At 35.8% G+C, this 9526-nt stretch overlaps 2 protein-coding genes across 2 annotated transcripts; both read right to left on the bottom strand.

The window, feature by feature from the left end:
- Nucleotides 1-2396: 2396 nt before the first annotated feature.
- On the bottom strand, nt 2397-3005 carry LOC106766390. Its single transcript, XM_014651120.1, has 2 exons — nt 2736-3005; nt 2397-2588 (listed from the first exon to the last, which is right to left on the bottom strand). The coding sequence occupies exons 1-2, from the start codon at nt 3003-3005 to the stop codon at nt 2397-2399; spliced, it is 462 nt and encodes a 153-aa protein (XP_014506606.1).
- A 4812-nt stretch (nt 3006-7817) lies between these two features.
- On the bottom strand, nt 7818-8993 carry LOC106766389 (uncharacterized mitochondrial protein AtMg00810-like). Its single transcript, XM_014651119.1, has 2 exons — nt 8537-8993; nt 7818-8446 (listed from the first exon to the last, which is right to left on the bottom strand). The coding sequence occupies exons 1-2, from the start codon at nt 8991-8993 to the stop codon at nt 7818-7820; spliced, it is 1086 nt and encodes a 361-aa protein (XP_014506605.1).
- Nucleotides 8994-9526: the final 533 nt, after the last annotated feature.

The raw sequence follows: 9526 nt of genomic DNA, 5'->3' as shown, positions 1-9526 counted from the left end.
GCGGGTTTTACCCGCGGATACCCGTGCCCACGGATTTTTTTTCCATCCCTACGTGCGTACCACCATTTGGTGGCTCTGAAAATACTGTCGGAGGTGACGAACCGCTTTGAGTAAGGCTAAGGCCACCTTTTCTATTTGGGAATACCGTTCTTTCGCCCCCTGTAAAGTTCTGTTGATGAAATAAATCAACTTGAATTATGGGGCTTCTTGAATGAGAGTTGCACTCATGGTGTCATTCAATGCAGCTATGTATGCAAGTCATATCCTGGTGTCGATCAGGCCATAATTGGTGGATAAGTGAGGATATCTTTTACTGCAGCAAAAGTTGTTTCGCATTGATCGTCCCAGTGCTGAGTAATTCCTTTCTTCATGTACTTAGGAATAAGTTTAATGTGCTCTACCAATCTCAGGATGAAACATGACAAAGTTGCCAGTCGGCCAACGAGACGTTGCACCTCTTTTAAATTGGTGGGGCTTCACATCTCCAAGATCGCCCGACATTTGTTTGGATTGGCCTTGATTCCCCAAGAGTTTAGCATAAATTCTAAGAATTTTCCAGCTAGTACACCGAAAGTGCATTTTGAGGCATTTAACCGCATATCATATTGTCGTACTTGAAGGAAAACTTCAGCTAAGTCTTTTAAGTGTTGCTCCACTGATTGACTTCTAACCACCATGTTGTCAACATATACTTCCATGCATTTTCCAATTTGGTGGTGGAAAATTTTATCCATCAGACTCTGATAAGTGGCGCCTGCGTTTTTTAGACCGAACGACATTTTCTCATAACAGTAATTGGCTCGTTCGATTATGAAAGTTGTTCTTTCTTGATCTGGTATATACATTAGGATCTGATTATACCCTGAGTATGCGTCAAGAAAGCTTAACATCGCGTGTCTGGAAGCCCCGTCCACTAACCTGTTAATGCTTGGGAGAGGGTAAGAATATTTAGGACACACCTTGTTTAGATCTGTAAAGTCGACACACATTCTTCATTGGCCGTTCGGCTTTGTAAACATAATGACATTTACTAACCATGTAGTATAGGTTACTTCCCTGATGAACTGAACTTTTAGTAGCTTAGTGATCTTCGCTTCTCTTCACCAAATCTTCGTTTCTTTTGGGCGATTGGCGTGCTTCTTTGAATATGGGCAATTTATGCGCCATGACGCTCTGGTAGATGTCAGGCATATCGGAGGCTACCCAAGCGAACAGATCGGCATTGGCTTTCAACATTCTTGTCAAATTATGCTCATTGTTCAGCTTCAACCCTCCTCCTATGGATGTTGTTTGTGACTGGTTTTTTCCCCGTACGAATGATTTAATGTCTCCCTAGGGTTGGGTACGATCATCGACGTTTGTTCTTGGGTCAAGGTTGATGTGGCTGTCTCTACCCCCCTATTCTTTCTTCGGGGCACAAAAGGTGTGATGTTTAGGCCAACAACATAACATTGTCAAGCCGTTCATTAATCGACCTTCATCATACAAATAACACCCTTATTGGATGGGAACTTCATAGCTAAGTGAGGGGTGGATACGATGGCCCCGAAAGCATTCAGGCAGGATCGTCCCAACAGTGCATTATAAGAGGTGTTTGCCTCTACCAGCAAGAACCTTATTCTAAGCACTCTTGCTTCCTTACCTGTCCCGAGTCGAGTTCTCAAGTCCAGATATCCTCAAGTATCTACTCTTTTTTCTGCAAACCCCACAATTTGTTCATTGAATTGAGCTATTATGTCCTCGGATAGATCCACTTTTACGAATGTGGCCCAACATAGGATGTTGACCGAACTACCTTGATCAATCAACACTTTACTGACATCGTACCATGCTATCTCAGCGGTAATGATCATGGGGTCATCTTGATCAGGGTTGGGAGCATGGAAATCTGCATCGGTAAAGGTAATGTTTGACATAGATCGAGGTTGTCGATTTATCATGTGAACGGTTTTCAAGCTTCTCTTATAGGATGAAGATGATGTCCCTGTCCTGCGAAGCCTCCGAATACGGTATCAATTCGTCCCCAGATTGACCTTTCTCGCTCAGGATCACGAGTACGGGTTCGGGAATGTCGCCTATGCTGATCGTCTTATCGAGATGACCGCTCAGGACTTCTATGTCAAGTTCTTCCTCTAGGGGGACTTCTTATTCTAGCCCATTTTCTTTAACGTACTTTTGAAGGTAGCCTACACGAACGAGCCTTTCTATCTCATCCTTCACTGTGGTGCATTTCTCCGTGGAATGACCATTGTTTTGATGAAAACGACAGGTTCTACTTTCATCGGCATTTTTTGGCGAGGACTTCTTTCGAACGTGAGAAGCTTGGCATGAAAGGCTTCTTCAAGTTTACTTGCCCTGGGTGCGTTGAGGGTTGTATAATGATTGTATTTAGGTGTCTAGGCTAATTCCTTTCGAGGAAGCCTTTCGCTCTTGCCACTATTAGAAGATCGCTTCGCCTCCTTCTTACTCTCGTTGGTAGGGACTTCTTGTTGTTGCTTCTTCCTTGAGTTTTTCATGTCCACAATGCGAATAAATTCAGCGATATTTTCCTCGAGTTCCTCCATAGATTTTGGTGGCTTGGCATACAACTGTTCGACAAAATAACATGGTTTTAAACATAAGGACAAATTATTGATGACAAAAGTGTGGTTCACATCTTTCACTCATCGTGTGACCTTGTTGCACCTTTGAATGAACGCCTTTAAGGTTTCATCCTTTTATTGTTTGGTATTTGCCAATTCTGCTAGTGTCATCTCTTGTCTCCGATTGGAGGCGTACTGCCTCCTGAAAAGAATTTCTACTGTGGCAAAGCAGTCTATCATGTTTGAGGGGAGTTTACTATACCATTCTAGTGTTTCACCCCTTAATGATAAGGAGAAAGCCCTGCATATGACTGAATCATTATTTGTGTAGAATGCCATCGCATTGGTGAAGATCCTGAGGTGGTTATCGGGATCCGTCGAGCCATCATATTTTTCCAGGTTCGGAGTAGGTTTTTCCGGCATAGGAGTTTGCATGATGGTCGCTGTAAATGGTAGTAGACTTATAGGTCGAACGGTTTGAAGAGGTGGGGGTGTGGGTCCCCTTCCTCTCCGACCATTGGGCTCGGTATGGACCGATCGCTTCCTGTTTCGACTGCCCTCATTTTCCTCGTGTCTGTTTGAGGCGGATAATTCAGGTGGGGGTCGTTGTGCCCTTAGTGCTACAATTTCTTATGCTTGTTTCCGCTGTATCTCTTGTTGTTCCTGTATGATTTGCGCCTGTGCCTGTATATGGGCTTGCATCTCTATGATCATGTCTCGAGTGTTCTGCTCTTCCACATTTCTTGTGGTTACCATTGGGTATCTTCAAGTCTTTGAGCCCTACGGTGGACGCCAAAATGTTTCAGTATGGGTTTGTAGGACCGAAAGACTAATCTTGCTGACGTGTCTTCCTTGCCTCTAAACACTTGAATCGCTCGTTTTTCCTTTAGTCGGGGTTGCTTGCATTCCTTTAGTTCGAGCCGCTTGTTCCCCTTTTCAACAGAGGGGGGATGTACCTACAGAAGGCACTCTGACGCTCAAGTTAGACGTAAGTTAAGGAGTTTTTGCTTTAAAGAGAATATTTTTTAGTGAGTGGAACGTACCTGGCTTTTGACCTTGGCCCTATATTTATAGGTTGTCACAGGTCCAATAAAATATAAACAGAATTACCTTAAATAGATTTACATTGAAATTTGGTCAGTTACCCATAAACAGCTCATCAATATCTTTTATCGGATATCTTTGATTATTCTGCTGTTATTTGTTAGATTACTGGTCCAATTATTTGTTGGTCCATTAACATCTCAATTCCTTAACCGAATACGATCTAATATAGACATGGTGTTATACATAACCAATTCACTACTTCCTAATCGCTCGCTCGATCTAGATATTGTACTATACAAAAAGTAACATAGTTACGTTGTTTTAAAACACGACTATGGCGTGCAAGTTTTATAAGATTCCACATGTTTCTTCCAACATAAGTCCAGTAATGGAACTTATGGCGTGCAAGTTTTATAAGATTCCACAGATTTCTTCCAACATAAGTCCCGTAATGGAACTTAGAAGACTCTTATGTAAACCTAAGAAGTAAGAAAGAAAAAGGAAAAACAACTACATTGAGCGAAAGTTGAAAAGTAATGGACTTATGGAATGTGTAAGTTGGGTGCGGATAAGATAAGGTTTATCAAGAAAGAAATGTTAGTGCAAAAACTAAAATAATAAAATATACTGTTTTTAGATAAATATGAGTTTAAATAATTAATAAAATTAGTTAAATGTGATAATTCAACTTTTGAAAGATTTTTTTTTTATTGATAAAGATAGTTTATTTTGGCAGAACTAATAATAACCAGTCGTATAAAACCACATGTTTGTTTAATATTCATCTTATCATTTAACTATGATTTGTCTTCCATTTTCACCCATCACCATTCCCTGATCAATATTTAAAGTTGAAGATGAAGTCATCAGCTGAAATATATTGTAGATTTGCACATTCCACCATATGAAGTATTCCATTAAACATACCAAGATTTCTACATTATTGTTGAAATATCCAAATCAAAATTTCTCACTTCCTCCACAGAGTATAAAATATTGGGTTTTGAAACTCTCGTAATATGTGTTCATTCACTGACTTTTATCTGTAATCATTTTACATATTATTTTGTTTATTTATTTATTTTTAATAAGATATAAATATAATTTAATTTTCAAGAAATGTCAAACGCAACAAAGCCCTTTTTAGCATACCACAGAACAAATTTTACTGACTAAAATTTTGATTCAATTTAGTTTTAATTTTTAAATTATTAAAATAATTTTTAATATATAGTTAAGAAATTTGAACATAAAAGAAAATCTTAATTAATATAGACTTACCATTACTAATTCAATATCAATTATCATTTTATATGTATTTTATTATGTTGTTAAAGTTAACGTCTATTTTAACTATGTTAAATATATTGATTACCATTAATTTCAGTTAATTTCAATGTCTAATTTAAGATTATTTAATTTAATTTTAAAAATTGAAACAATATAAAATTTGAAAATAATAATTCTATATTGTAGACCATGTTCAATGTCTTTCTCAGGTTGTTTAAAGTTGAATAAGTTTGATTCATAAAATTTATTATTGGAGTAACGATAAGTTTAATATGTTTGGAGAATTTTGTTTTTTTTCAAGCACTCCACATGAGAAAAATAAGGAAGACAAATAAAATTGATTCTATTGTAAATTATGTTAAAATTGACTTACATGTGAATTACAAATTAAATTGTAGATAAAAGAATATAAAAGAACTTATATTTTAAATTTTGTATAATTCTAGTTTATATAAAAGAATACGGTTTAATAGCCAATTTTGTTCCCAGTTTCATTGACAAATCTCAATTTAGTCCCTCGTTTTAAAAATGTTTGAAATGGGTCCTCACTTTCAAAATTCGGAGTCAAATTAGTCACTTTTGTTAAACAGAAACAAATGGTCTTAAGGGTTTAATGATTTAACATAAGAGATATTATTTTATAGATATATCTATAAAATAATATCTCTTCTGCCAAATCATCAAGTTGTTTGTTTTTGTTTGACTGAAGGGACTAATTTAACTCAAAATTTTGAAAGTAAGGACTCATTTCAATCACTTTTAAAATGAGAGACTAAATTAAGATTTGTCAACGAAACTGAGGACAAAATTTGCTATTAAACCAAAGAATACAGACTCCAACTATTACAAGTTGTTCTCTTTGGTTGTGAAATTAGACTCTGAAGCGCTATCTCTAATTTTTTTCTGCATTTTTCTTTCTTCTGTATCTTCTATTCCTAACTAACTTTTTACCCGTCACCTTTTTCCCAACATTAACCATTTTCAGTGCCACATACGTGTGAAAAAAAAATATAAAATAAAATTTTAAATTTCATCTAATTTCAGTGAGCGAAGTGAAGAGCAGTTACATGGGAGCAGAAATTTCATAAAATTAAATTTATTACTATTATATAATTTTTTTTATATTATATACATTTTTTTTACCTAGCTAGCTTTGATTCTCTTCCCAGTGTATTTAGGTATTACTATTTCGAGCATTTGGGGAAGAGGATTATTATTAAAGAGTGAGTTTAGTGGTGAAAATAGAATACAAATAATTTGTATCTACCTATCTTTTACACCACCCTTACATTACCTTACTCTAAAATTTTCCAGATAAATTTTTATCAACTTTTTTACAATTATATTTAAGAAAAAAAAATAAGACAAAATATTAAATAAGTTTTTTTTTTATATAAACTAAAATTAGTTTATGTTAAAAAAACAAACAACAAATCTATCAAATTTCTTGCATATTATAGTTTTCTTTTAAAAAATTTTGTTACGAAGAAAATAATTTTATTTCATTTTTATCTTCTACAAGTGCTATAAAAAAGCTTATCTATTATTAGAAATGTTATAGGTATAGGTAAGTATGATTGTGGTGTGCTTGCATCGAAGAAGTGTAAACATCTTCTTTCTTGAAGACAAAAAAATAGATATATTATTTAATTTAGGGATAAAACAAATTTTAAAAAAAAATTGTATAATGCTTGCCAAGGGAAGTTTAATAATTTAATCATCTGAAAAAAAAAACAAATCAACACTATACATTCCATGTCTATTATGATTGCAAGCCTGTGAAAGAAAAGATTGATGGGTATCTTCTGCATCTCCATTTTCTCTTGTTGCACCACCCATGTTTTCTAAAACAACTTGTGAATACACTTTAATTGGATTTTGAAATCAAATTAGGTAAGGTGTCAACTTACGAAATTTAGTGTAGGAAATCTTTCGTACCTAAGTAAGGTATAAATTTTGAAATTCGGTTAAGAAAATTACTAGATTTTATAATTGATTTAAGAAGTTATCAGATTTTAAATATATAATTTTTTTATATTATTTTTTTAATTTTAATTGTAATTATTTAATTTATTTTTAATGGCTTATGGTTTTTTTAAATCTTTTTAATTGTATTTATTTTTGTGTATTCTTGTTTTGTTTATTTATTTCTTTTAAATTTAGTTATGTGTTAGGTGTATTAGTTTTAATGTTTGTTTGAATTTATTTGTTATAAAAATGAAAAGAACACAAAGTGTTTCTACATACGAGACTAAAAGTTGGCCTAAGGCATATGTTCGTAAAAGTTGGCCTAAGCCATCTTCTTCCACAAAAACCACTTAACCCTTTAACTAAGTCTCACTGCTTTTTCTCTTGTTTAGTATGGTGGGCTCCGTCTTGGTCATGATCGGCTTTACATTCTCCTTTGGGGGCAAAACCAAGGACATAATGCAGAATACTGCCACTAAGTTGCTCCAAGAAACTCAGCAAACCAAGGAACAAGAACCACAAGTATAATTACGTGTGTGTCTATATAATATATATATATATATTGTTGCTGGAATCTCTCATGTATATGCTGCAACGCAATGAATCAAGTGGCACTACTTTATGTTTATCACTTCGGATTGTTAAATTTAGAAAGGATTGAACCAGAAAACTGTGTTTTCTCTTGTTGAAAAACTTTTATATATATACAAATAATTACAATCTGTCAAGCTGATTTTCAGCCCACTAAATAAGCTAAAATATTATATACATTTATTACATTTAATTATCCTAATTAAGAGAATAAACGTTGCATATCTTTTCCATTCATTGACATCCCCCCTCAAATTGATGCTGGTGAATCTACAAGCATCAATTTGCCAAGTAGAAAATTGTGACGCTGGCGTGGCAATGATTTAGTGAAAATGTCAGCTATTTGAACAGCTGTGGAGACATGTGGTAGAGTGATGACCCTACGATCATATGCTTCTCGGATAGAATGATAGTCGACCTCAATGTGTTTCGTCCGTTCATGGTAAACTGGATTTGCTGCAATCTGTATGGCACTAGTGTTATCAGGATGTAGTGGAGTGGTTGTGCTTGAGAAACTCCAAGCTCTGTAAGAAGACCACGTAGCCATGTTATTTCAGAACAAGCAGCAGACATTGCACGATATTCTGCTTCAGTGGACGACTTGGAGACTGTGTCTTTACATTTCCGTGAAATAGGAGCATTCCTTAGGAACATACACCAGCCAGTAGTTGACCTCCTAGTGTCTGGACAACCAGCCCAATCAGCATCACTATCAGCTTGGAGTTGAAGAGATGAATTACCAGGAAAGAATAAACCATGACCTGAGGTGCCAAGGAGATATTTAATGATACGCTGTACTGCTGAAAAATGGAAGTGCCTTGGAGATTGCATGAACTTACTAACAGTGTGTACAACATAAGAAATATTAGGGCGAGTGATAGTCACATAGATGAGACTACCAACTAGTTTCCAATATTGAGTGGGATCGTCAAGAAGCTCTCCTTCATGTCGCCTATATTTAACATTAACTTCCATTTGAGTGTCAACGGGGGTAGTATTGGTGAGTCCCGCTAGCTAGACCAAATCTTGAATATATTTATGCTGATTTACAAAAATACCTTCAGGATGGTAATGCACCTCTAAACCCAAGAAATAATTGAGATGGCCTAACTCTTTCATGTGAAAAGTTGAATTCAATATTTGTTTGATTCTAGAAATAACATCTTGATCAGAACCAATGACCACAATGTCATCCACATAAACAAGAAGTACGACGATCCCTTTAGGAGTCCGTTGAAGGAAGAGTGATGGATCATACTGACTTTGATTGAAAGAAAAACCAAGAAGAGTGAAGCGAAACTTTTCAAACCATACTCTTGGGACCTGCTTCAAGCCATATAAAGATCGTTTCAATTTGCAAACAGTATTCGGGGAGAGAGTCGACATACCACCAGGAAATGTGATGTAAACTTCCTCCTTAAGGTCACCATGGAGGAATGCATTTTTGACATCCATTTGATGTAATGGCCAAGATTTGGATGCAGCCAAGAGCAAGGATAGTTCGCCAGTGGTCATCTTTGCAACTGGAGCAAAAGTCTCGTAACAGTCAAGGCCATACTCTTGCTTATTTCCAAGCACAACAAGTCAAGCCTTGTACCGGTCTATGGAGCCATCCGAACGCAGCTTTACGGAGAACACAAACTTGCTGCCTAAAGGTTTAACAGATGGAGGACATGGCACTATATCCCATGTCTGATTTTCTTCCAAGGCGAGAAGTTCACTTTCAATAGCTTTTTTCCAACATTCATTCTGCATTGCCTGTTTATAAGAAGAAGGAATAAGAATAGATGATAATGTTGCTGTCATGGAACAAATATACCTTTCTAGGGGCTTACCAATGCGTGAATTGCGTCGTAAAGGAGCTGGTTCTGGTTCTGGAGCTTGTACTGATCAACATCCAAGAAAGTATCTTGAAGGGGCCCATGGGATTGACCTGCAGAAGAATTAGAAAACAATGGCAAAACAGAAATTGGGGAAGAGAACGAGTCATGATGGTTTGCAAAAAAATATACATTTTCTAGAAAAATGACATTTCTAGAGACCCGAAT

This window comes from Vigna radiata, chromosome 7, assembly GCF_000741045.1.
Source record: "Vigna radiata var. radiata cultivar VC1973A chromosome 7, Vradiata_ver6, whole genome shotgun sequence".
Lineage (NCBI taxonomy): Eukaryota > Viridiplantae > Streptophyta > Magnoliopsida > Fabales > Fabaceae > Vigna > Vigna radiata.
The sequence above is the reverse complement of the archived record's forward strand: the minus strand, read 5'-3'. Positions and strand labels throughout refer to the sequence as shown.

Bases quoted from the DNA above. Each gene is read 5' to 3' on its own strand.
- LOC106766390 (XM_014651120.1), bottom strand. From the start codon at position 3,005: ATGCCGGAAAAACCTACTCCGAACCTGGAAAAATATGATGGCTCGACG. The intron at 2,589-2,735 runs GCAAATACCAAA...TTTGTCGAACAG, and splicing joins AGATGACACTAGCAGAATTG to TTGTATGCCAAGCCACCAAA.
- LOC106766389 (XM_014651119.1), bottom strand. From the start codon at position 8,993: ATGACCACTGGCGAACTATCCTTGCTCTTGGCTGCATCCAAATCTTGG. The intron at 8,447-8,536 runs GTATTTTTGTAA...CTCAAATGGAAG, and splicing joins GGTGCATTACCATCCTGAAG to TTAATGTTAAATATAGGCGA.